This window comes from Triplophysa dalaica, chromosome 3 (genome assembly GCF_015846415.1).
Source record: "Triplophysa dalaica isolate WHDGS20190420 chromosome 3, ASM1584641v1, whole genome shotgun sequence".
Lineage (NCBI taxonomy): Eukaryota > Metazoa > Chordata > Actinopteri > Cypriniformes > Nemacheilidae > Triplophysa > Triplophysa dalaica.
This window is the reverse complement of record NC_079544.1, coordinates 6,686,282-6,713,611: the sequence shown is the minus strand read 5'-3', so window position 1 is coordinate 6,713,611 and position 27,330 is coordinate 6,686,282. Positions and strand designations below refer to the sequence as shown.

The window sequence follows — 27,330 nt, the reverse complement described above, 5'->3', positions numbered from 1 at the left end:
ATGGAACAAGTGTGTGACTTTGTCATCGATTGTGAAGATGGATCAGACGAAGAGTTTTGTGGTAGTTACAGTATTATGTTGCAGTGCATGAATACCCCAAAACCCTATCAGAAATCAGAAGTTTGTTTTTCTTTGTTGATGACACACAGTAGAAAATATATGTCTTTTGATAAATTTGATGTTTTGTGAAATTGTAAATTTCCTTCAATTATTTTGTCTTAATTTTTTGGACAGGCTCTTGTGACTTTGAGGAACATTCATGTGGATGGATTGATAACAGCAGGGATGAATTTCAATGGAGACTTGAGATGGCAAACATTAGTGCCATCCCCGGTGTGGACCATACTACAGGATCACCTTGGGGTAGGCATTCACAGTCAACTTTGACATCCAATATCATTAATGTGTAAATTTGAACCTTCTGCTTTACATTATTTATAGGCGGAGTTATGCATTTGGAAGGTGAAAGTGCAGGTCTCTTCTCAAAAGCAGTTTTGGAGCACACGCTTCTCCGCTCTACTGCACTTGGATGCAAGATACGGTGAGTGGCAGGACATAAGGTCAACTCTTTTTTTTTTCACATTTAACAGATCCTATTGGAACAATTCTTTAATTTACTCACAACGTATTCTCAAATGTTTTCAAAGGGTAGATGCTTAGCTGTGTTGCAATGTTATGGTTTTATATTTCAGCTTCTGGTACCATCTTCACGATGACATAAGTGTGTCTTCATACTTTGCTCTGACTTTGATAACTAACACTTCGACTGAGCAGTTGTGGTCCATTAAAAAAGGCCAGACCAACGGCTGGGAAAACGCTTCTGTGTTAATTGGTAATCGTCTACAAGGGTCGAAGGTACTGTAATGCACTCATCTAGTCATTTGGATCAAAATTTGTTTGGGATTTTTTACACCATAACTGAAAAGGTTTACCGAATATTATTTCGGAATGCTAATTTCTTGTTTCACCTCAATAACACAGATTGAATTTTCTGTGGACCCTGTTTATATTGGAAGTCAGGATATCCTTCTGGATGACATCACACTGATAGACTGTGCCGATGCAGACGTTCCAGCAGGTTCAGATAATCTCAGCTGTGATTTTGAGGAAGACAACTGTGCCTGGTACGATGATCAGCTGGCTCAACTCAAATGGCAGAGGGCAGATGGAAATAAACCTTCAGCTGATCAGGGACCTGGATATGATCACACTACCGGCTCTGGTAAACCTGAGTCAACCCAATGCTGTGTTAAATTAACTGAAATAATTACAGTATATTTTAAATAATGTGCAATAATCATGATGGATGTAATGTTATAACTGAATGTCTTAGACCTGTCTGTAAAACCACAGATTGTGAATATACAGTAGCATTATTTATTTAACATTTTCGGCTTGGTTCATAAAATGACATGGCTCTCAAACTTTTTCATTGTGAGACCCCCTTGTGTAGGGTGCATTCCCAACAAAAAGACTTCCTTAAACTTAAATTTTTTAATTACAAAATCAATTGTGCCCCCCTGGTGCCATCTTGAGCCACCCTCGGGAGAAGACAGCACCCTGTTTGAGAACCACTGACATAAGCAAAACGTTTGAAATACTCCTAAATTATTGGTGTTGTTTTTATTTGCAATATGCTTAGCTGAAGAAAATGAATTAAAGGAGTTATGTGACATAGCTAAAACCAATATTATCAATTGTTTTAGATGAAGTGCAATGTGTAAACAACATTTAAGGTACAAAAACACTGTATTTTCCATATACCGTGCATGTTTGTATTTCTCTTTGCTCTGCCTCCCTCAACGCACAGACTTTTAACCAAAACTCACCGCTCCGAAAAGCGAGGTGTATTATGATTGGCCAGTTAACCAGTGCATGTTTATTGCTCGAATACTGCAAGCGTGTAACGGAAATGTAGCGCCTCTGACCATATTTGGAACATCAGGTTCCAAAGCAATTTTGCTGACAGGTACACCCACCTTACTTACGTACTGTATACATTTAGGCGTCCTTAGTCAACTCATACCATGAACTGACATGGATATGTGGGGGTATGGTTAAAGGAGGCGGTTAAGACAGGTCTGTGTGAGCATTCGCTTTTGGATAGAATGGATCTTTTTTTCCGAACACTTTTTTGCAACTTTACGTGTCTAATGCATGCACGCCATGTATTAGACTTATAACACACCAAAGACACAGAAAAACGTGTTCGCGCCATATGACCCCATTAAAATAAACAATTGTTTATCTCTGGCAGGTTATTATATGTTCATAGCATCAAAATGGAGCTCCAAACCAACTGAGACAGCTAGGCTGGTCAGCTTTCCACAGCAGGCCAAATGTGTCACCTTCTGGTATCTAATGTACGGTGCAAACATAGGTGAGTACAAATGGCCCATTGGAAACATGATGCAGTAATGAAGTAGTTTTGTTTAATACAGTTAAAGAAATAAAAACTGTGTTAATTTCATGCTTGGATAGTTTCGTTAATTTGGTGTTTTGGGCTGAAGGAAATACTGATCACAACGTCTACGTTTTTAACTGATTAACCAAAATTTACTTACACAAATTAGCTATATGAACTTTGAAATTTTGCAAAGACATGCAGATCTATGCCACACAACACATTTATATTAACACACTGGTTTCTGTGGCTTTTGAAGGCTCTCTCAGATTCATCACAAAGCAGTCGAATGGAACACATGTTATATGGATGAGAACTGGAACCCAAGGCAACAAGTGGCGTTTCGTGGATCTTAGCTTTGCAAACAACGAAGAGCCGATCCAGGTACTGTATGAGAAAATGTAACAGCTGTATGAATGTACATGTGCAGACGTGTGTTCTTATGCATTGCCTCTTTTAGTTTATATTTGAGGGGTCCCTGGAAGGCACCAGTGGTTACATTGCAATAGATGACGTGCAGGTGTCGAGCAGTGTAAACGGGTCATGTCCAGCTGAACGCGAGTGCACCTTCCAGGGTTCCTTATGTGGCCTTCAGCCTGATCCCACAACAGAATTTGACTGGGTCCGAACAAAAGGAGAACTGGTCACTGGCACCCCCAGCCCCACAATGGATCACACTCTAGGAACTGACAAAGGTCTGTATAACAGTGATCCTTCGTGTTTTATACCCGCCATAGTTCTAGAATTTCCCCCATTCATTTTATCCATAGTGACCTTGACAAAGATACTGTGAATCATAACATGATTGTTCATACTGATTTTATCCATATGTAGGATACTACATGAGTGCACAGGTTTGGAGGTACCCCAGTGACAGCAGAGGCAGCATGGTGACCAAAGTCAATCATCCGACCCCTGGGCATGGGGAGTGCTGGATGTTCTGGTACCACATGGATGGAAGAAACGTGGGCTTTCTTAACATCTACATCGAGGAGCTGCGCAGCGCCAGGTCTCATACGCCTGTGTGGAGCATGAGTGGAGATCAGGGAGAACAGTGGAGACATGGCAGAGTATCTATCATTAACCCTCACAGCCCATACAAGGTTATTATGAAATACAGTAAAATTAAGTGCATTGCTGTACTACATAAAATTCATAATATTATAGATCATACTAATAATATACACTTAAGGTAAATATATAAATGTTAAAGTTTACATAAAAGTTATGAACAGGGAAGGTTGGCCTCAGGGTTGCTAAGTCTACAGTTTTGGTCACATATAAACAGTTGCCGCAGTTTGTTTTTTGTTAAATAAAGGTGGGTCATTTTTTGAAAAATGGAGATACTAGGTATCAGAAGCAAAACAGCAATATGTATTTTAGGGATAAGAGTGGCATATTTTGGGTTTCGGTATTTTCTTGATGGACTTTGTGGGGCTACTGTTAAGTTGGCCATTGGGCTGGTCTAGCTACTCAGATCTGGCAACCCTTGGCCTATAGTCTACAATAAAACACCTTCTGTTACATCACACTGTCTCTCATATTTCCACTTGTGCAACAGGTCATATTTGAAGCAGTGGTTGGCAGTGAGCAAGGAAAAGATATTGCTATTGATGACTTGACTATCCTCAATGACCCTTGTCCACCATCTGGTTAGTTCTTGGGCTCAATGTTGCTTTATGTGGTTCAATGTAGTGTCCAAGGGTTTAAGTGCATATTATTCACCACATACTGCTAAAAATTGAACACAATACTCTTATACATCAGAATGAAGCCGTGTACAATGTGCTTCTCAGGGTTCTGTGATTTTGAGATTGACTTGTGTGGATGGGTGAATGTTCGTGTCGATACCTCCAGTGTTGAATGGAGCTGGACATCTGGAATCAGTGCGTCATCATTTGCTCCTAAAGTGGACCACACCACCAACACAGCCCTGGGTAAGAGTATGTACAGGACATGAAGTTCATGCGAGAATGAAAAGTAGTTGACTGTGGCTCCTGGGATCGACCATATATGTACAGGTGCATGACAGCAAAGTGTAAGATGCTAAAGTGTTTGAATGTGTGTAAAATTATGTGTACACAGCCAGACTTATTCACATAACCCACACTTGAATAAAAATTCTTTCATCATTTAGTACTCAGATTCCAGCTGTTCCTAATCTGTTTAGTTAACATGTCTTTGTTCTGATGAACAGAGAAAGATATTTGGAAGAATGCTTATAACCAAACAGTTCTTTGACCCCATTGTCTGCCATAGTAGGAAAAAATACTATCTTTTTACTTTATAATTTTTTGCTTCTGTTGAACAAAAAAATAAGATATTTTGAGGAATTAACAGTAGGAAAGCAAACAGTTCTATGGCACCTTTGACTAATATTGTAGTTTTTCCTACTGTGGTAGTCAATGGGGTCCAACAACCGTTTGGTTGCTAGCATTCGTCCAAATATCTTTATTGTGTTCAAGCAAACAAGAAAATGTATACAGGTTTGGAATAACATGAAAATTAGTAAATGATGACAGAATTTTCATTTTCTGATTGAAACAAACCCTTTAAACAGTATTCATACTATGAATTTGATAACAGCAGACCATTACCTACTCATCAATAAAAACTGAAAATGTTCTTTCTGACCTCAACACCTCATCTCATGTCCCTCAACCTTTCCAAGTGGCAGTGAGGATGCAGATATTTTCCTATTTTTTCCCCCCAGGACACTACATAGCATATATTCCAGTAATATGGCTCGAGCAGGTTCCTCATATTCAGAGTGAACTGATGCAGCCTAACTCTCAAGGATGCTTGGAATTCTGGTACTACATGCACATGTGGGCATATTTCGGTGAGAATATTTTTTACTAACATGCGCTAATCTTGCTCTTTAACCCTGTTGACATGTCGATCTTTTAGTACAAATGTTGTCTAGTAAAGGTCAATCAAAATAATTGTTTTGTATTCTTTAAACCTTACAGATAAGCTCAAACTTACAGTTTATGTGAATGAGTCTGGCTCTCTACGGTCATTGTGGAATCTAACCGGTGATCAGGGGAATGTATGGCATCAAGCTACTGTGTACTACACATCATCTGTACAACACCAGGTGAGAACAGTGACCGTTCATCAGAGCTGGCTTCTCAAATATGTATTAAAAGTGACTACTGTTGTTGTGCAGATTGTGTTTGAAGTTACCCGTACAAAATTAACCGAAGATGGAGTCATCGCTCTGGATGATATCTACACAAGCTGCTCTGCACTGGACCTGACCACAGCTGCACCCACGACCGAAGCCACGTCTCCAACTCCCTCCTCCATGGACTGCACCTTTCAGGAGGGTAAGAGTCCGAGCAAGTGCACTACAAGGGTCTTACAGTATGCATGGCTAATGACATCACATGAGATATTGTATTAGTGTCTACCGTAATTTGATGTTGTTAATACAGAGATGTTTGCCCTTAGGACTGTGTAACTGGGTTCAAGAGACAGAGGATGGTTTCGATTGGAACCGTCTGATGGGGGGACAGCTGAATCAACCATGGCTAGGACCCCTTTATGATCACACATTAAAAAATGACTACGGTAAGAGTCATTATTTTACCCTTTAACACACAGAGCAAGTTGAACATATTTTGGCATTCTGCATCTTTTTTTCTTGCAGGGTTTTATCTCATTGCAAATATGTCTGATGAGAAAACGGGTGAGACGGCAGTTATTTCTTCTCCACTGACAATTTCCAACACTGACGTCTGTATCAGATTCTGGTACTATATGTTAGGACCATCTGTTGGGACCTTAGATCTGATTCTTGAGACGGTATATTCATTGCACATACTACAGCACTGTATATACCTTTAAAAGCTGATTTAAATTTGTTAAATCAAATTTGCTTTACAAATCACTGAAATCATAACATTACATTTAACTGACTGAAAACGAAGTTGCATTTCATCTTACTTGAAGTTAAAATTGGTGTGATGTGATGCGATGCAACAATTGCTTGTTCTTATTGGTTTGTCGTGTCGCATCTCTCAACAAAAAATTTAAACTTTACAAAAGCAACACTTGCTCTGCAATGTCTCATTGCTGTTTTTCTTGTGAATTTAGATGGTGTTTCCGTTAAAAACACATAATTCTTGCGACAGTTACGCCTGGCGTTTACACTACTCTGTGGCTTTTCGACCCCTGAAACGGAGACTTTTGGAAATGCTGCAGACCCCGTTGAGTTCCTTTGTAAACTTACGAAAACTTTAGAATACGCAGACGTGGTTGCCCACATTCACTTACTGATTGAGTCGTCTGTATCATTGCGTTTGCTTCCCTGATTCTGTCATATGAGCCATTACACTACCTGAGGGCGACAATGACCAGCCTCGCAAGGACCGTGTAAACAACAACAGGCTTGTCTGACTTCAAGCTACGCTGGGTACACGAATCGACACGGTGACATTACAGCAACGCGCGAGAGAATTGAGAGCCGTATGCTTTTATATAGCTCACTCAGTAGGCCAACTGCGATTTCATCCTTCATCGGTCTCCGTTTTATCGAATGAAATCAAACAAGCCTAATAACATTAGGAGCATCTAACGTTATCCACACAAAGACGTCCTTGCTTTTCCTCACCATTGTGTTAATTTTGTATTGGTCGGTCTGTGACTAGTATCCAACTGTCATCAAGTACCAACTTATGTATATCCATAGAACTGTTCACAATAATGTACGCATGCCCATCGAGTCTGAAATGGTCATGTGACATGCGTTTTCAGTAGTGTAATGAAAACGCCGTTTTTGTGCGACAACGGGCTAATGTAAACACCACCTTAGTGATTCAAGATGGTGGTTACCTATTCTTTACACAACAAAGAGAAACTAGAACCAAATACCATCTACTTTAAAAAAATTGACACCTAGCATTTCGGTGGTTATGTAAAACATGTGATTACAAAGAAGTATAAGCGTTAGATTTATCTGTTCCAGAAAACAAAAGAAACCCTTGCATGGACAAGAGCAGGCACCCAGAACTCCGAGTGGTTGAATGCACAGGTCTCCATTAGTGTTACAGATGTCCAGAGAGTAAGAAAGACATGTTCACATCTCAAGCCATATTTCATACATATCTACCAACAATCATACAAGCATCATCACATTTTACAGGTGAAGTTCTCCGTGAACAGAATCACAGGAGGCACAGGGTTTATAGCGATTGATGACCTCAGTGTGACAGCAGGAGCTTGTGAGGAACACAGTGAGTCTGTTTTACAGCCATTTATTTGCCTTTTTATTATTGGCAATTCTCAACATTTATTTCCGTCCTGGGTGCTCTCTAACCCAAAGATCCATGTGGGTTTGAATCTCCTTCACTATGTGGCTTTGAGTCTGATGTGACTGATGATTCTCTGTGGCTGTGTGTAGACGGCAGCAGTGGTCATATTGACCACACATACAGAGCTGAACTTGGTAAGTAAAGAAGTGTCCCAGTAGATGCGTTTGTTGTGTTCTGCCACTTGTTGTTATATTAAATAGCTAATGGTACTTTGCAGTCATCCATATTAGAACTGCTCATACGAGTAAACTTGGCAATGTTGAATAACCGCGACATCCTATTAAAGCATCATGTCATGGTGTTAAGTTTTGCACAGGAAGAAGACTACAACAAAAGCATGAAAGTGATTGTTTTGACTGTGGTTTATGTCATATGCCAGGCCATTCAATGGCTGTGCTTGGAGCCGAGCTTCAAAAACCAGAGGTCACAAAACTTCTGACACCAGAATACACCTCATCTACAGAGTCCTGCCTGCAGTTCTGGTATGATTTTGACTTTAAATTAATAAGCGACCTATTGTCTCCAATATGTTCTTAGCTATGTTGCTTTAAAATCTCAGATTTTCACTGCACAATTACTGAGGCAAAATAATTGACAATTAGGTTGTTTGTACATTGCCTCAAATATCCATAGGAGCAATGTTTAAGTTAGCGCCTTTACCAGCAGTTAACTCAGTTATTGTCAGTAGTGGGATGTTGTGACACCCCTAGCCAGATAAAATGATCAAGGCTGTTTTTAGGTACTGGTTGTCTGCAGGCACAAGTGATTCTCTCTCAGTACATATGCTTCGGAATGGAGAGCTGGATCCAGCACTCTGGGATCTGTCTGGAGCACCTTCTCATAGTTGGGAAGTAGCTGAGGTCACCATATCGTCCCCCTCCAAATTCAGGGCAAGTTTCCCTTTTCTGTGTTATTTTCCATTAGTTATAATGTTCTTGTTGTTCTTCCTGTCCTTGCTTTCTGGTCACTTATCATAATATTACAAAGAACATGTCTTCACACAAAGTTCCTGAAATTATAACAGAAATTTGACGTCTTTAAATTGTGATCTTACAGATGGGTTGGATTTAACTGTGTTTAGGTTCAAAGAAAAAACACTTTATGAGTCGTCCAGCACTCCAGTATTTCTTTCTTTGTTAGACAGTATGGTATGTTCTGTATTGTATGTCTTAACATACCTTTCACATACAGGTGGCATTCAGAGCCAACCTCAGTCCAAACCCGGAGTCGTTTGTTCTTCTGGATGATGTCTCAATTAGAAGTGGGGCTTGTTCTGCCTCCGGATCATGTGACTTTGAGTCCGACCAGTGCACATGGGTGAATGCTGCTAATGGAGTATCAGATCAACATGACTGGGTCCATACAGATGGTCACTTCATAGGTCCCCTGGTCGATTACACAACTCATACTGCAGATGGTGAGAAGTGATTTTCTTTTATCTGAAAAAATGGTGAAATCAAGTACAATAACAATGCATGCTTTAAAGTCAACATGAAATCAAACAGGAAAATTCTAAATGTTTTACGCAGTGTTATAGTGATTATTATAAATGATTTATCCGTGCACACCATTATTTTTTCAAAATTCATTTGCACTTTAATCAAAAAAGTTAAGCTCCTCTCCCCCTATACTGACTGTCCAATGGCCAGGTATTTTTAGCCTTCCTCTCCAGGCCCAATTTACAACAAACCAATCAAAAAGGGGAAATGTAAAATAAAGCCCCGCCATACATTTTTCAAACTTCAGAAGCTGTTTTACTCAGATATCTGTTAATAGTACAACATTTTTTTGGTACCTTTATTTAATTGGTGATCATTTCCAATGTGTCTTCTTGCTGTTTTCTCAGGAAAGTTTATTTTGAGTCCTTCTCAGATAAACACACGTGGCCAAAGCAGCCGGTCTGTGTTGATCTCGGAAAGGATCGTGCTGACCACTGAATCCTGTCTTGACTTCTGGTACCATATAAACGGAAGGTCTGAATAATAGCTCAACAGCTCTTTTCCACCATTTTGCTTCTTTAAAAAAACTCACTCTTTCATTTTTGGACCGGCAGGTAAGATAAATTTAGTTTAATGGTGCATTTTTTCTATCATCAGTGACCCTGGGATCTTAAGAGTGTTATCAGATTCAGATGCAACAGAGCAGGAAGTGATGTTTGAAACACGGGACAGCGGGAACATTTGGAAAAATGCCTCTATCACTGTGGTAAAGACCAAACCCTTTCAGGTATAAACATTTATTCCTGAAGCTTACAATATGTGACCCTGCACAACAAAACCAGTCTTAAGTAGCACAGGAACATTTTTAGAATTCGCCAAAAATACATTGTAGGGGTAAAAATTTGTTAGGATATTAAGTAAAGATCATGTTCCATGAAGATATTTTATAAATTTACAACCATAAATGTATATAAACGTTCTTTTTGTGAGTGGATGGCCTGCTACAGTGCCTCAGATTAATAACTTCAAAGGGGATTTTCTCAATATTTTGCTTTATTTGCACCCTCAGATTCCAGCTTTGTAAACAGTTGTTGTTCCAACGGATAGTGTCTTTTCCAAACAAACCATATATCAATAGAAAGCTTATTTTTTCAGCTTTCAGATGATGTAAAAACTCAATTTTGAAAAATTGACCATTAAGAATGGCTTTGTCGTCCAGGGTGCATACAGTATATTATGTATCTTTGGATCATACACTATAATTATTATAAACCTTCTATGTCAGATTTATATAGAGGCTAAAGCAGGTAAAGAAGGATTTATTGCTATGGACGACATACGATTTACACAGGGGCCATGTGAAGGTAAAATCTACTAAATCATTGTGTATATTTGTGTTCTTTGTAGTGCAATGCTACTACTACATATGTACATATTTTTCATGACTGATGTAGTTATGGTTAAACCTAGGGTTCATTGTTTGAAGGAATTTTTGTATTTTTGTATTGTCATTGACATATATTTAGATATCAGTGTGGAAAGTGGAGTGTTTCCCAGGTGCGATTTCGAGGCAGACACAAGTCAATGGAAAGATATCAGTGTCGGGCAGTTTGTTTGGCAGCGGGATCAGAATGGTACAGTCACGGCCAACACAGGCCCCTCAGTGGACCACACTACTGGCACAGAGCTGGGTAAAAACATAAAGATGTTCTCATCTAATGAAAAACGGACTAATACAGAAAGTTATATACAGTATGGACACATTTTAAATTCTGTGTATATGCTTCTATTAGGCTGGTATATGACAGTAGAAGCCAGCCATGGGGACCACAATAGCTATGCTGCTCTACAAAGTACCGCTATGAAAGATGCCAGCAATGAATGTTTGTTTGAATTTTACTACCACATGTTTGGCGAGGGTAAGCATAGATTTTTTTGTCTTTAAAATGTTGGGTGCGTCAGTATTTAACGCTTAATAGCACATCTAGGAAACCTCAATAAAATTCTAGTTAGTACTTGTATATACATGTCTGTATTTGGCAGGCATCGGAGAACTGAAAGTGTTTCTTCAGGAGGGCCAGAGGAGAACACCTTTGTGGTGGATGTCTGGTAACCATGGAGATGAGTGGCATCGTGCAGAATTGGGCGTTGGTCGCACCCATCAAGTTTTTACACTCCTCTTTGAGGCTACCAGAACCTACAGTGAGCTTGGAGATATTGCCATAGATGACATTTCTTTCTTAAACTGCAATCTTCCAGGTACATACCGTTCCAAAACACCTGCTCTTATTTCTTACTCATAATATGAGATAGGATTTTCCAGATTCCTACTGTGGATCTATTTACAATTCTTGCAGTACTTAAGTACGTAATGGGCTAAGCCATCAACTGTGCATCCAACTGTCTAGCTGTTTTTTCATATCATCCAGGGCCTGAAGAATCTTGTAAAGATGACATGTTCTTATGTTCAAACCGTGTGTGTGTGGAGTCAAACAGAGTGTGTGACTACAGTGATGACTGTGGAGACGGCTCGGATGAGGAGCTCTGTGGTATGACTTCATCAGCCAACACAAATCATTATGTCTAATCAATGGACCCTATTGGCCAAAAAACTTCAAGTGTGATCGTTGAATTTAATAATTCAGGGTTTTTAGGATAAAATATCAGTTAGTTATATTGACAGACTAATATGCTAATTTGTCCTATGGTGTGACGGCAACAATTTTGATAAAAATAATGTAGAACAATGTAATGCTAACAGTTTGTTTTCTAAAGCATGGGACACATGTACGATTTATTTGTCATCTACCCATAATATACAGGAGTGTTGTCAAGAATGTTTTGTCTGTTGTGTGGCCAGATGTAAAGGGTTATCAGAAACGCTGCAGTTTCGAGCAGGGCATGTGCTCATGGGGGAAGAGCGATTTGGCAACTGGTTGGATTTTGCAGAAGGGAGAACAGGCCTGGCCGAAGTTTGGACCACCGAGAGACCATACCCGGAACACTGCAGCGGGTATAGGACCTATTTCACTACACACACTGAAGCAGAAAGCTTTAATAACTGACAGTTATAAAATAGTTTGGGGGATGTGAGAATTATCACATATTAAATGTTTATAAATGAATAAATGCAAAAAATGTATAGGAAGTTTATATGAAATGAGGAGAGATGCCACATATACATCCACAAAAATGAACCAGAAGTGCATCTGGACCAAGAACAATTAAACAATTTTTTTATATACTGGACTATTACTTAAAATACTGCTTTCAAGCAACACATTTATGCTTCATACCTGTCTATAGTAACAATGGCGGTACCTAATCATTTACGTAAAATAAAAGTGAATGGATACTGCTGTTATTCGGTTACCTACAGTACTTTCTTTGAAATGTATTTTGTGTTCTGCAGAAGAACGTTATACAGGTTTTAAATGAAACGTACGAGTAACTGATGACAGAATTGTCATTTTCGGTTGAACTATCACTTTATGCCAGAGGAAAATCATAGGTGGATAAGAATGCGTACAAAACTCAACCCATCTGTAACATTACCACTAAACCTACAGTGACTAGTTGTCCTATAACCAATATGGATTTTGACCCATGTGAAACTCTGCAATGTCACATTCACCAAGTGATGAAGGCTCCGTGATACATTAATGCAAATGCTGTGGCGTGTTTCAGGTCATTATATTACTCCAGCACATGAGCTGAGTGGCGATCGGAGAGCAGAGATCATCTCCAGCACTCTGATGCCCAGTTCGGATTGCACCGTGAGTTTATAAATCAATCAAATGAGATGCTAAGTCCCTCTCTTATGTACGGATGCACATAACAGAATAAAAAAAGACACCTTTATTATTTAAATGATATGCAGGTGAGGTTCTACCACTACTGTCAAGGTAACAGCACTTTGGCCAGGCTAAATGTCTTACTGAGGACACTTCGTAACGGAGAAGATGACATTATACTTTGGGAAAATGCTTTGACACAGAGCTTCAGCTGGCAAAGAGTCGAGGTCACCTTCTCCCCCAGGGTTAAGAGTAAGGTCAGACTGACGCATCTCATAATTAAAACCTCTAAATCCCTTATCATAAAATGCACTGCCATAATGATTAAATAAGCATGTTTTTTAATAAACATCACAGAACATCTTTGTGTAAACACGAAAACATGTTTTCAAGTTTATTTTTCATTTTTCTTCTCACTGCAAAATTGTTTTGATATAGATAAAAGTATTGGGATGCCCCCTTACAATAAACATATTTCTGTATTCCAGTAATACCAATCAAAACAAATATTACGCCGGCTGTTAATTTTTTTTATGTTTATTCATATAACTGAATCCATTCATGTTGGGACAACATAAAGGAGTTGTGTCATTTTCTCATAAAATAGTTATAATTGTGAACAGGACTTTCATTCATTTCCCAGCATGCTTTGCGTATAATTGCCTTTTGAGAGTTCTTTTTTTAAATAAGTGATATTTTATGCATTTTTCAGTAAAAATAAACACTTGTTAGTGTTTAATGCTAATTTATCTTTAAGGTTTTAAAGAGTTTGTTATATTTTCGAGTTTTGTGGTTACCATAGCCTTTATTTGCAATCCTGTTGAGTTCTATTGACTCAATATCTTCTTATTGATCTTCAATGGAATATTGTTTAATTATTTAATTATTACGGTGGCCGCTAGGTGTCACTGCGCTGCAACAGAAGAAAACACATGCAAACACAAAAAAACACAAGCATCTCCATTTGGCGACACATTCCCTGCAAATACTCGAAACACAAACAAACACAGAAACGCGCTGTAAATACTCGCAACACAAACAAACAAAGAAACGCGCTGCAAATTCTCGCAACACAAACAAACAAAGAAACGCGCTGCAAGCTGCACGGACGACAACGGAAGTGTTTCCGGGGGACCCAAAAAACTGATGCACCTGATTGGGACGCGCTTCATTTTGGTTGTTCAAATTCGTTAGTGGAGTTGTCAGCCACATTGACTGTGTCGACTAGAGTAATAATTTAATCATTTTTTTAAACCTTTAAACTTTTTTATAGTGACACTTGTTAAAGTAATTCGAGCAGCTACTACGTCTCATATTTTTTGTTAAACTGTTCAAATCGACAGGCTAATAATATCCTACGGACGTACGTTAAGAAAGTTCAAATAAAGTTATAAAGCAATTACCTTCAATGTGGCTGGCAACTCCACTAACGAATTTGAACAGTCAAAATGAAGCGCGTCCCAATCATGTGCATCAGTTTTTGCGGTCCCCCGGAAACACTTCTGTTGTCGTCTGTGCAGTTTGCAGCGCGTTTCTGTGTTTGTTTGTGTTGCGAGAATTTACAGCGCGTTTCTGTGTTTGATTGTGTTTCGAGTGTTTGCAGGGCCAAAATAATGAAGTGTTTGCATCGCCAAACTAATGAAGATGCTTTCTGAATTTGCTTGTGTTTTTTGTGTTTGCATGTAAAATGTATAGAATAAAGCAATGTAAGTCACTTTGGATAAAAGCGTCTGCCAAATGCCTCAATGTAATGCAATGTAATCCAATGCATGTGTTTTCTTCTATTGCAGCGCAGTGACACCTAGCGGCCACCGTAAATTATTGTTAAAAATGTATAATATAAATTGAGCATATTTTATTTTAGTCTAGGTAGAACACAAATTAATTTAATCAAGACTACTAAAAAATTAAGTTCATACAACAAGATTACAATGAATCGTTTCAAACAAATTACATTTTTTTGGGGAAATTTAATTCAATTTAGTGGAAGAGTTTTATTGTGAGTGCTGTGCTACACCATGCAATAAAGCAAAACTCAAATAGTAAATTTAACTTTTTATTTCCGGTATAAATATTTTCACTGAAAAACTATTTTGAGGTTTCAAAAATGGTTTTCTTTCAGATGGTATTCATGTACATTGGAAACGGAGGGGCTCATACAACACTAACAGCAGTGGATGATATTTCACTCTCTATGTCATGTGCTCACGATCCTGCCAACAGTGAGCTGCCCGACACACCCGAACCAACCACAACTCCAACTACAGCAACAACATCATTGACGACATCTGCTCCTTCAGTTTCACCAACGGTCAACGCTTGCACGGTCAGGACTTTCAACTTTAAACTTGTAAATGTAGTGTGTGAATATGCCCAACTGTACTTCATTTTTGATAATCTCTTGACATGAGTTGTCAAATTTAGGAGAAAGAGTTTCACTGCTGGCAGTCAGATGGTTTGAAATGCATTGCAGCTGCTGCTCAGTGTAATTATGTGCTAGACTGCCCTCTAGGGGAAGATGAGCAAACCTGCGGTGAGTCTTTTTTTTAGAGAACTGTTTTGAGATGAATCAATAACATAACATTCTTTTTTTATTTTTGGCATCTCTAGGTCCGTGTAATTTTGAGAATGGCCTCTGCCAATGGAGTGATGTAAGTGTAGGTCCTTACACATGGAATAGAGTAAAGGCAACTAACACCACAGACCCACCCAATGACAACACCATTGGAACAGGTGATGCCAGGCTTGCACAATACATTAAAAACAGAGCATCAAAGTGAAAATAATTCATTTTCACCACTTTTTAGGCCACTACATCCAGACGTACTTCTTGGAGCAGTCTAAGAATGAGACTGTGTTCCAAAGCCCATCTCTGCCAATTAGCTCTGCATACTGCCAGCTTCTGTGAGTTTGTTCATTATTGTGCCATTACAGATCTATAAGACTAGTAAGAAAATTAAAATTAATGGCCTTATATTCCATTAAAATGATCTGGAATCCTTAGTTCTTATTGCTCAGGCCTGTTGTTCTCAAACTGGGGGCCGTGGCCCCCTGGAGGGCCCCAAGGTGGATCCAGGGGGCCACATTTTATGAAATATAGAAATGTTTCAAAGATTTTATGCAATCAAACATCAGAAACAAAATACCACCAACCAAAAGTATTGATGTTTCAGCATTGTATAACTGAATATGTTTGTTGCTTAATTAAAATGCTAAGTTAAAGATTATACTTTTTATTTATTTGGGGGGGGCAGCAAAGAGATGCATTCTACACATAGGGGGCCTTACAACTAAAAGTTTGAGAGCCACTGGCTTGGACATACCTAAATATTCATATCCAGGGAGCTAACTGATTTCGGACTTGTTCATCCATGCCACTTTATCGGTGCTTCTAATGCTAATGTTTGACATAATAAAAATCCAATCAATTATTTGTCAAAATTTTTTTGTCCAACTGCTAATATGGCCACTGTATATGATAATTTACTGGCAGTACTGTTCATTTCATCAGATGACCTATTTTGTAATTTTCATTGTGTAGAAAGTGGAACGATAGAAAAATGCTAATTTTAACTTCTGATTGTTAAAGCAAAATAAAGCTTTTTGCAATAGGCAGATACTGTTACACAACACTCTTCCATGCGTCTTACAACCAATTCCCCACTTTTGTTTGCCCTTTTACCACTAGTTTTCACTTCCACATTGGTGGAGAACGTTCAGGCAATCTCACAGTGATTCTACAGAATGAAGAGGATGATGGGAAGCTGCTCTGGTCGAGATCAAGCAGCAGTTCAACACAATGGGTCACAGAGCTCTTACCATTGGGAAAACACGATAGGCCTTACAGGGTGTGTGAGCAGGGATGTATAGTATAAGGGACACAAAGCATTACACATTATACAAAACAGCATTTAATGCAGATTTATACAGGCGTGTTTTGGCATGACAATAAAGCTGCTTCACAATGCCATAGATAGAAAAACCATTTTGTTCAAATGGTTACACAAAGAACCTTTCTATTTCGAAAAGGTTATTTAGACTGTAAAAAGGTAAGGAAGAGATGGTTCTTTGAGAACTTTTGACTGAATGGAGAACCTTTATTTTTAAGAGTGTATTTATGTTTTTCCTGTGTGCTATCAGATCATTTTTAGCAGCCAGACCTTATTTCGTCATGATGAGTTTTGCACCAGCATTGCACTAGATGACATCTCCTTCCACAACTGTGAAAAGGACTACCAAGCTCCAGGTGGGGAAGCTGCTCTGAAGACCGCTAACTTAAGTTTATATCCAAAACAGTTGTACTTGAAGTACTATAAGAGAATGGAGACTCGATGTCATCTGCTTTAACCTATCATGTGTCAGGGATTAATTACAGGAACATTCATAAAAAAGTGATCATTTTTGAAGTTTGGGAAAGCTTTGTCTACATTGTTATTGGATCATGTCTCACTCATGTCTCATCTGTTGCTCAGACATTTCCTTGGCCACATGCTCTTTTGAGAAGGATCTGTGTGGGTGGTTTCAGGGAGCTGCAGAGGACATCGACTGGCAGAGATGGAGCGAAACAACCCAGTCCAAAAACACGGGTCCCTCGGGAGACCACACTAATGGAAACGGTAGTCAACTGTTTTATCCAGTATCACTCTCAGCTGCTCAATCATCATACGACTTGACTTTGTGTTGATCTTGCTGTATGTTATGTTACAGGGTATTATCTGTACATCACAAGCTCAATTCACAACAGGACAGGGGACAAGGCTCAACTGAAGTCTCCTCTTTCACCCCCAAGTGGTCCTGATGGGTACTGCTTCTCATTCTGGTATCACATGTTTGGAGCAAATGTGGGATCGCTAAGAATGTCCATATATGATATATCTTCCAACCACGTAACACTGGTAAGACATAATGATAATTTACCATTTCATACCTTTATCCCATTTTACAGTATTTTCCATGCATCCAAGGATATGTGTGTCACGTTAATACAAAGTAAATTGTTTTTAATGTCTCTGAAAATGTTTCTTTCTACATACGAACTTGTAGATGTGGCTGAGAGAGGGGTCTCAGGGGAATGAATGGCGTTTGGCTCAAATTCATGTGAAACTACAGGAAGTTCATCAGCTCTTAATTGAAGCTTCAGTAGGATTATCTGGACACATTGCTATAGACGATTTATCAGTTACTAAAGGTGCCTGTGCTCCAGCAGGTAATAAAAAATCCAGTTTAGCATTCAACTAAAACTATTTAAAGAGATATTAACTTTAAGCTTTATAGCATAAAACTCTGCTTTTTAAGATCATATGTTTGAATGCATAGATACTGTATTTACATCATATTCTTTCAGAGGGTCTTTGTGACTTTGAGGAGGGGGATTGTGGCTGGATACAACAGACCAATGATAACCTAGACTGGATTAGAGTGTCAGATCTGTATCAAAAATCGGAATTCTTAAAGTCTAGACCTGGACTTGACCACACAACCAATACGGCCAGTGGATACTATTTTTATATGGATGCCACGCCTGCTCACGTACAAGGACATAAAGCAATAATGACATCTCCCCTAAATATTGGTAAAATCATATTATTGCTATCAAATATAAACTTTTCTCTAAAAACACTTCAACCTAAGAACGTGAAGTTGACTTTAATTTAATTCGCAGATAATGCCAAGTGTCTCCAACTGTGGTATTACATGGAGGGAAGGGGCGCTGGGACTCTAAATGTGTATCAACAGTTCTCAGACAATGATCAGTCCCTGTTGGTAACCCAGTCTGGAGGACAGGGGGGATTTTGGAGGTTTGCTCAGACCCCGCTGGACCCCTCAGGGTCAAACTCCAGGGTGAGTTCTAGAGTCAGTTTACCAGCCCTTTTTTCATTATTACAATCTAGAGTTTGCGATCATAGAAGGTTGCAATTAGCATCATGTATATGTTTGATTCCCAGGAACATGCAGACATTTTTTTTAAATGTAAGTCACAGATAAATTATTATTGTAACGCGGTATTAGTTTCATGTAGTATAGTGTATTCGTTTTGCGACACAATAATCACAAAATGATTGTATTGTGCTCCAGACATTGATATACAACATACAGCACAATCTAATGGCAAGTCATAACTATTTCAAAATTTGTATAATTTCGCACAATTTTATTGGAACGTTTTATTGCGATCTATTTTTCCGCAAATGAGGTCTTAGAAGCATAGTTCACCCATGAAAATTCTGTCATCATTTACTCACATTAATGTAATTTCATACTTGTATAAATTGCATTGTTCCGATGAACACAGAGAAAGAAATGTGAAAGAATTATATCAATTTTCTATTCTGCGACATCATCGACTACCATCGTAGGAAGAATTAAATGGTAGTCAAAGGTGCCCGAGACCTCTTTGTTTTCCTAAATTCTTCAAAACATCTCATTATGTGTTCAAAAGAAACTACTATGGTAGTGGATGATGTCCCATAACTGAAAATGGCTAACATTCTTCCAAATGTCTTTGTTCATTGGAAATTTATACAGGTTTGAAACAACCCGAGGGTGAGTAAATGATGACAGATTTTTCATTTTTGGGTAAAACTATCCCTTTGAGTTTGGTGTGGGGCTTCACTCATGCTTTTTTACTTAAAATCTGCTGTTTTTACACTGTTCACATTATACAAATAAACTAGCTACTGTACATTGCAAAATAATTCTGAATTCTCGTGAGATCACCTCAAACCAAACATCCACAGTCAGAATCACTCTTCGCAGGCAAAGGCCGTCACAGGCAGTCATAGATCAACAAGCTACACAATTCTGCCCTCTTAACCACAATCTTCAATTTAATGATGTGGAACTGTGTCCGCATTAATAAAACTGTCATTCCAGATCGTGGTGGAGGGGATTACAGGCCAGAGTGAAGAAGGAGTCATAGCGCTCGATGACGTGCTGGTTACTAACTACCCTTGCACTCCATCAGGACAATGTGACTTTGAGGTAAACTTTTGCAGCTGGTTCAATCTCTTTGAGGTGGATGATGCAGACTGGATGAGAGTGCAAGCAGGCACTGGAGAGCACACAGGCCCCAGCGTAGACCATACCAGCAACTCATCCACAGGTGAGCTGAAGGAGCCAATATCAATTGTGCTGTTTACTGAATATTAACAGAATAGTTCCCACAACACTCTGCTATGTTCATCGCCTCCACATTTACTGGGACGAGAATTCCACTACAGGCAAAAATCATATACTGTAACTTACACTGCAAAACTCTCAGAATCTCAAGATACTACATCAGCATCAATGCGATATTTTCTTTTTGTGTTGTTTAATGCAAGTTACCGAATAGAGAATCTCACATGCTTGTGTGTTTAGGTTGTTACATTTATATGGACAGCTCTGTTGGTCGATGGGGAGACACTGCGAAGATACTTAGTGAGATATTCACCCCAGACAGCAGGGGGCACTGTTTTACATTCTGGTATCATCTGTATGGAGACCGTGTTGGGACACTTAACTTGTATATCAATAACAGGTACAGAAAAAACAACACAAGTAAATGTGCACAGTATACGTATATTTGAGGAACGTAGTTCATTCAAGCTCTTTTTCCCAGCACCATTTATAACAGTGGGAATGAGTTTGGCCAGAGAGTATGGACGGAGTCAGGACATCAAGGAGATGTGTGGTGGAGAGGCAACGTATATGTGAACCACAAAGAGCCTTTCTGGGTACCATGTGTGATTCAAGATCAACTTGTAGATTAACGTCAATTTCTTTTTCTATTTTACTAAGGTTTAACATTGATTATTTCTCTCCCTGTAGTTCGTATTTGAATTCTTGAAGGGAGGAGGTCCGAAGGAAGTGTGGCTATTGATGATATTCACATCGTCCACGGGACCTGTGACTCAGACCCCACTCCTGCACCACACAGGATTGACAGTAAGCATTACTTGAATTCATGTCAACATCTCATTTTTTGTCACATAAATAATCAGAAAATGTATCAAAGTCCAATGCACCTTATGCAAAAGCTCTTTTTGGTTTGTTCAGCTGTAGGTATTGGTGTAGGAGTGGCAGTGACGCTATTGGTTATTGTTGGTGCTGCCTTTCTTATGTTCAAAAAAATAAAAGGTGCTAACAGGTAGGCTATGTACTGTTCATCACATGCTTACTAAATTGTCACACGTAATGGAACAAGAGGATAATACTTTTTTGTTTTGACAGGGTATGTGTACTTTCAGATGACGTGCTTGATAGCAACTATAGACTTGATAACTGCATGGTGAGTTTCTCATTGCCGTAAATAAATATACACTGTATACACTGCTCCTTCCTTTAAGTCTTTAATGGTGTATATTATTATGTTTACCAGGATTCCAATGGCTTACATGTAACTACACTCTCAACAGCCGAAAATGATTCATCATTCATATAAACTGATCAAACAAAAACTAAGAAACACATTTTAATGTCTTTGTTGTTTAATGTTGTTTTTACAACAACAAGCCATCAGTCCTACCATCTGACTTGCTGTCATCCGTCTCCAACATACCAAATGCCGTTTTTTCAAGAAGTGACACAATGACTTGTGGTGAACTCAATCCATGTGCAATTGGACTGAATTCCTTTATTTTAACGGTGACTTCACATTTATATTTGCATAGTAGTCTTTAAAAGACCTTTAAGTGTCGAACCCACTTATTCCTCACATTAAAATTATTCTTCCTTTAGTTCCATAGGTGTACTGCATCATCCGCATGATACAAGTCATGGTTTTGATAGCAAAGAACACTAATACAGTACAGTAGTGCTATACTTTGTCTTCTAATCAAATGTTTATTTTTTCTACAATCTATGTGACCGCATTGGACTAAATATATATGTTGAGGCCATCAATGTTGAAAAAAATCTGTTTAATTTTGTATAAAGTCCTATGATACTCGCTGTATCTGAGGATCGCATCTGAGCACCTTTACGAAATCCTGATTGTTTGACATTCGGTTCACGTAAAACTATTAATTAATTTCAAGACTGCTCTTAAGTTTTAGTTTGGTCAAAAAAACTTTATGATGGCCGTGTAAATAGCTTTTGACTTGCTAAGGCAATTTTCTCAAGCATGTGAGACATGTCACACTCCCATAATCCATTCATTTCTCACAGGAACCAGTTTCCTTACAGTCAGCTAACACTTCAACATTCCCTTTTTTTTTAAATATGAGCACGCACCAAACACTCTTCTGCAACTAGTATGGACAGAAAAATTGCAATCAAAAATTGTATTTCATAAAGATGTGTCTGTGTTTCATGATTTTACTCAATAATAAATTATGTAATTTTGTGTCTGTGTTTGTGCTCACATAATATCTAACGTACTGTTTATGTGTATAAGGCATGGTGGTGCTCTGAAGAGTTTCATAGCACGTTTATGGACAGTTTATTATAAGGGACGATGCTACTTAATTTTATCAGACACACAAGATTATTTGATGGTGTTTATGGTATGATTTTAATTGCCATTTTAGCAATTTCAAAATACTTTCCAAAATACATTTTTTAAATCAATCTTATGTCTTATGCGCGTCACCATTTTCCATGTTGACCTCAGAATGCTCTGGTGTGGGTGTGTCTGAGAGAGGTGAAGATAATGCACTATGCACATCAGTCTTGTGGAGTTAAACGTCTTATTCTCCTTCTATTTAAATGTACAAAGACGTTTTAAATATCGGTGGGCATGGCGCTGTGGGCTAGACCACATGTTTTCTTTGGGATTTTGATTCAAATTCAATTCACCATTCAGAAACTACCAACAAATGGTAAGCGTTTCATTTATTTTCATGTGTGTTGTATTTTAATCGATACTTTCTTACAACAATAAAATATGCAATACAAGTTAATTAAATGATCTATACATTGAAGAGTTGTCGGCTTATTTACCATAGAAAAAATAGTTTTATACTTTATTTTATTCTCCCATGCTTTATAATACCTTTTGAAAAGTATTTCATTATGAAAACAAGAATTCTCTTGTATCAGTACTGTGTATTTATTGTAATAACTGCAGTTATTTGCAGTACAACTAAATAGAGGGTTGTCACCCATTGTTTTAAATGAGATCAGAAATGTACACAGCAGACAGACAGTAAAATATGAACTCATCAATAAGTTAAAAAAAATATGAATAATAAATGTGCATGATGTGTCCGAAATCTGAACTGAACTGTTTTGGATACCTAAACGTTGTGAGCACATTAATCCTATGTCACATCTGTCAAAACATTGCCCTGCCCTCATACTCCCCCCATTTTAGCACCATGAGGAATTCTGAGCATGTTTCACCCTCACTTGTGAAAGGAGGACATTGGGCATGCTCCTGTCATTGCAGGATGTGAGAAACCGTGTTTATTTGCATTACAGACTGCTTGCATCCAAAGATTCACACAGCTGCTAAATAGCCTACTTATTGTTTTTGTTCCATTCTTATATACTTCAAGAACCTGAAACACATTTTGTTTTTTATATGAAATCATACAAATTTGTCATATCAGCTGAGAGCCATTAAGGGATTTCATATTGTTTTCTGCAAACAACTCAGCGTACAAAATGTTTCAATGAATCATCATTTGTTAGGCATGTCATACGTTACCTCTGAACACCTCTCCAAGCAAGAGATTTCCAGTGTCAGCTTCAAGCGGTACAATAAAAGATGGAGGAGATGGTTGTTTTCATCCAAACCAGAGAATGAGGTCATTCAGAACCAGCATCTGGAACGTTATGAAGAGCATGGCAGATTTCCGGACGTACTGACAAATGACAGGCATGACAACTTGACCATTAAGGTGAAGAAATGTTTTATAGGAACGCACACTTTATATTAAATCATACATTTGTGCTTTAAGACTGACTTATGTTTTCTTTGTCCATCAGAGAGATATGGATTATATCTACTACACATCCAAATTCTATGGACCCAGAGAAAGTACAGTTAAAGATTTGTGGGTAAATATTAAGAAGATGGGGACGGCCCATAGAATTCTGTCCAACACGCATCGACAAACTTTGGTACGCCCCTATAGTCTGATGATTCAAAATAATTTTATCTTGATATTTTAAGTGTTAATATTTAATATTTAATGCGTTTACTTACAGAGAGTGAATCTGTCATTTGATTTCCCATTCTACGGACACAAATTAAAAGGAATACATGTTGCTACAGGGGGTAGGTGCTACATGGTAAAATACTTTTTATTTAAATTAAACTTAAACGGTTAAGGCAGATTTTGTTTGTTTTTGTAATTCCAGGCTTCTTATACACGGGAAGTGTTATCCACAAAATGCTGACCGCAACTCAATACATTGCTCCTCTCATGGCTAATTTTGACCTCAGTATCTCGCCGAACTCAACAGTTTTTTACTGCGATAATGGTAAGTTAAAACAGACAAAGCTTGTTAAAAAGTAAAATATTTTCAATTGATATCAACTATTAAACAACTCCCTTTCTTTTAGGCACAGCTCTTGTTGTTCAGTGGGACCATGTGCATCTTCAGGATGCTTTTCATTTGGGTAGTTTTACCTTCCAGGCAACTTTACACAAGGACGGCAGAATCACCTTTGCATATAAAGAGGTTGTTTGTTAAGATAGTTTTCTATTATTACCACGTTCATCACATTGTACTGCTTAAAGCTTTAACTGGACCTTTATCTGCTTTAAGATTCCCATTGACATTAATACAATAAGCAATGTCAATCACCCTGTGAAAGTTGGGCTCTCTGATGCGTTTGTGGTTCTTCATAAGATTGAGCAGCTTCAAAGTAAGTGACTTGTCGATTGTGATTTGAATAGTATTTTGTCCACCACTTAGATATCTGTCTATTATATGACTGTGTTTCATTAACATGTGAATTCTCCTTTCTGTGCATTCATCATTTCAAGCTCTTATTGGTTTTCCTGTGACAGATGTTAGACGGAGAACGATATATGAATACCATCGGGTAGAACTCTTAAAATCCAAGATCACCAACTCATCTGCGGTTGAAATGCTTCCATTACCGAGTGAGTCTAAAAAGGCTAACACTTAGACTTTAGACGTTAAGCTTAGACTTTAAACATTTCATGAGCACAATTAAATATTGCATTGAAATGTACACTGAAAAAACATGTCATTTTAGGTATTTTTTTTAATAGATTTTCAAGTATATTTTTACACATTTTCCACAAGAAATACATTAAAAATAACATAAAATTACTGAAAAAACTGCAAATTGAAAAAAAATGTAATTTTATTTAATACATCAATACAATTTTATTGTATCATTGGCTGCCAGACAATTTCATTTTTTTACAGGTTTTTTACAGTGTAATATTTCTAATGTTTTCAAGACCAATAGTTTCACCACTCACAGACATACTGTCAAGATCACAGTATATTCTCCACCTGTTCTTTGATGAAATGTGTCATGACCTGTTGTTGTTCCTGCTCTCAGCCTGCCTGCAGTTCTCCAGCTGTGAGATGTGTGTGACAGCTCAGATTGGCTTTAACTGTAGCTGGTGCAGTCGCCTAAAAAGGTATTGGTTTGTACCGTATTTCAACAATTCAACTGTTTGACCATACAGTATGATATTTGAAAACTGTATTATGGGTTTGTCAACATCATCAAAAAGAGCCAGTTGGATCCAACAGTATAGCAATATCTCATACTTTCTCTTACAGATGTTCCAGTGGATTTGACCAGTATCGTCAGGACTGGGTTGACCATGGGTGTCTAAATGAGGTGAGGAGCTTTCATTCAACTTCTTAAGCTGTCCCTGTTTTATAATACGCGGTCACCCATTGTTACTAACTTTGGATATGTTTTAAGATAAAGAATCAGAGTTGTGGTCAACTGTCAGACAGAAAACCCCTCATGAGAACCAGTGCTCCAGTTGTGAACGCAGGACTAACAACAGTATCGACATACACGGTTACGACAACAGAAACATCAATCACTTCGATTATGAGCTCTTCCTCTGCCAAAACAGCCAGCACATCCCTGTCATTCAAAAACCGCCCTACTATCATCCTCAACAATGGTACGTTTTATGATATTAATGGCTACAAAAAAAACATATATGGTTTGTTTGATATATGGTTATAATGCAGTTAAAGGGATAGTTCACCCAAAAATTGTATTCTGTCATCAATTTTTTACCCCTATGTCATTTGAAACCTGTATATGACTCTTTCTTCTGTGGAACACAAAATAAGATATTTAGAGAAATGTCTCAGTGGTTTTGTTTCCATGCACTGAATGCCATTGTCAGACAATGTGGTTTGGCTACCAACATTTATTTAAACATATTTTGTGTTCTGCAGAAAAAATATAGGTTTGGAATGTGTAAATAATGATTATTTTTGGCCATAGCTGTTCTCTTTGTGACTCCACTATTGTAATTTCTTTCATTATTCAGAGTCTCAGATGGACAATACAGAGAAGCAGAGACAGGAGCAGATGCAGACAGGTCTGCTCATTGGCATCCTGGTCACTATGATCCTCATGGTGACTGCAGTGTTGGCCACTATATACATGTACTACCATCCCACCTCCAGCGCCAGCCTATTCTTCATAGAGGTAAGCTTTAACTCTCTAGTGCAGTGCTTCTCATCTGTCGAATGAGTTGTGTTTTTCTGAGGAAGACATCCAGCCAACAATGTCAATAAAAAAGTTTTAAAATATTTTTTCTTGACATTTAGAGAAGACCAACACATTGGCCTGCAATCAAATTTCGACGAGGTTCAAGACGACCGTCATACGCAGGGGTAGAGGCCGTGGGACAAGATAAAGAAGGATTCATCGAGATGGACACGAGAGACAGTTTTCTCGTATCAGACAGGAGAGAGAGCTTATTTCTGACTGACCAGAGGGATGGATTCATTGTAGCCGAACAAAGAGAACGTTCCTCATTATGGGAAGCTGCTAGCATGAATCCTATACTGTCGTTTTAATATATTCCTCTGTTTTCGAGAGGAAGCTGCACTGTGTAATTTAAGGTTTTTAAAACACAGTGCTTTTTGCATTATCAGACCAAAGTGCTGGATGTTTTTTAGTAACCTATTGACACCAATGGATTTGCAAGTCTCAGGAGAAAATCTTTATATTTGTCATTGAAGGGTCTCTATTTTTCCAGGAACTGAACAGGTCTGTGTATTGCAAACATCTCATATTATGTCCTGTTTGAAACAGAGAAGGAAAATCTGAAAAATACATGTAGTAAGTAATACCTCATGAAGTGTTGTTGAACTAATTGCAATAAATCTAAATTTATGTGGATAATACTTGACAGCAAGACACACATACTTCATACAAACTGCACACCATTCCTCAAAAAACATACAGACAATGACTTAAAAAG

The 27,330-nt window shown here is 38.2% G+C and overlaps 3 protein-coding genes across 3 annotated transcripts; all 3 read left to right on the top strand.

The window, feature by feature from the left end:
- si:ch211-106h4.4 (MAM and LDL-receptor class A domain-containing protein 2) lies at nt 1–8,721 on the top strand. The gene is made up of 21 exons (XM_056742289.1): nt 1–61; nt 235–363; nt 442–541; nt 693–855; nt 982–1,222; nt 2,258–2,380; nt 2,664–2,788; nt 2,865–3,099; nt 3,239–3,474; nt 3,966–4,056; nt 4,201–4,341; nt 5,118–5,246; nt 5,377–5,504; nt 5,577–5,736; nt 5,861–5,980; nt 6,060–6,214; nt 7,377–7,472; nt 7,554–7,644; nt 7,734–7,856; nt 8,102–8,204; nt 8,462–8,721. The coding sequence occupies exons 1-21, from the start codon at nt 1–3 to the stop codon at nt 8,697–8,699; spliced, it is 2,988 nt and encodes a 995-aa protein (XP_056598267.1). The 3' UTR covers nt 8,700–8,721.
- Nucleotides 8,713–22,280, top strand: LOC130416691 (MAM and LDL-receptor class A domain-containing protein 1-like). Its single transcript, XM_056742288.1, has 29 exons — nt 8,713–8,727; nt 8,914–9,139; nt 9,569–9,695; nt 9,819–9,948; nt 10,447–10,525; nt 10,688–11,080; nt 11,205–11,420; nt 11,591–11,710; nt 12,022–12,174; nt 12,849–12,937; nt 13,042–13,212; nt 15,078–15,281; nt 15,380–15,488; nt 15,566–15,688; nt 15,763–15,859; nt 16,644–16,803; nt 17,096–17,201; nt 17,428–17,571; nt 17,663–17,850; nt 17,999–18,161; nt 18,300–18,527; nt 18,618–18,796; nt 19,829–20,057; nt 20,315–20,474; nt 20,556–20,670; nt 20,765–20,881; nt 20,993–21,083; nt 21,167–21,224; nt 21,315–22,280. Exons 1-27 carry the CDS (start codon nt 8,713–8,715, stop codon nt 20,996–20,998), a joined length of 4,047 nt encoding a protein of 1,348 aa, XP_056598266.1. The 3' UTR covers nt 20,999–21,083; nt 21,167–21,224; nt 21,315–22,280.
- A 393-nt stretch (nt 22,281–22,673) lies between these two features.
- plxdc2a (plexin domain containing 2a) lies at nt 22,674–27,056 on the top strand. Its single transcript, XM_056742287.1, has 13 exons — nt 22,674–22,755; nt 23,570–23,778; nt 23,867–24,001; nt 24,089–24,158; nt 24,242–24,364; nt 24,447–24,565; nt 24,653–24,752; nt 24,898–24,993; nt 25,425–25,506; nt 25,652–25,712; nt 25,835–26,010; nt 26,363–26,549; nt 26,672–27,056. The coding sequence occupies exons 1-13, from the start codon at nt 22,674–22,676 to the stop codon at nt 26,921–26,923; spliced, it is 1,692 nt and encodes a 563-aa protein (XP_056598265.1). The 3' UTR covers nt 26,924–27,056.
- The last annotated feature ends 274 nt before the right edge of the window (nt 27,057–27,330 follow it).

What these genes read in the sequence shown, in the direction of transcription:
- si:ch211-106h4.4 (XM_056742289.1), top strand. Translation starts at nt 1, where the DNA reads ATGGAACAAGTGTGTGACTTTGTCATCGATTGTGAAGATGGATCAGAC. An exon ending in GCACTTGGATGCAAGATACG is followed by an intron (nt 542 to 692) that starts GTGAGTGGCAGG and finishes TTTATATTTCAG; the next exon opens with CTTCTGGTACCATCTTCACG. An exon ending in TGACCCTTGTCCACCATCTG is followed by an intron (nt 4,057 to 4,200) that starts GTTAGTTCTTGG and finishes TGTGCTTCTCAG; the next exon opens with GGTTCTGTGATTTTGAGATT.
- LOC130416691 (XM_056742288.1), top strand. An exon ending in CCTCAGGGTCAAACTCCAGG is followed by an intron (nt 18,797 to 19,828) that starts GTGAGTTCTAGA and finishes CTGTCATTCCAG; the next exon opens with ATCGTGGTGGAGGGGATTAC. An exon ending in ACCACAAAGAGCCTTTCTGG is followed by an intron (nt 20,671 to 20,764) that starts GTACCATGTGTG and finishes CTCTCCCTGTAG; the next exon opens with TTCGTATTTGAATTCTTGAA.
- plxdc2a (XM_056742287.1), top strand. Translation starts at nt 22,674, where the DNA reads ATGGCGCTGTGGGCTAGACCACATGTTTTCTTTGGGATTTTGATTCAA. An exon ending in ATGACAACTTGACCATTAAG is followed by an intron (nt 23,779 to 23,866) that starts GTGAAGAAATGT and finishes TTTGTCCATCAG; the next exon opens with AGAGATATGGATTATATCTA. An exon ending in TACTATCATCCTCAACAATG is followed by an intron (nt 26,011 to 26,362) that starts GTACGTTTTATG and finishes TTTGTGACTCCA; the next exon opens with CTATTGTAATTTCTTTCATT.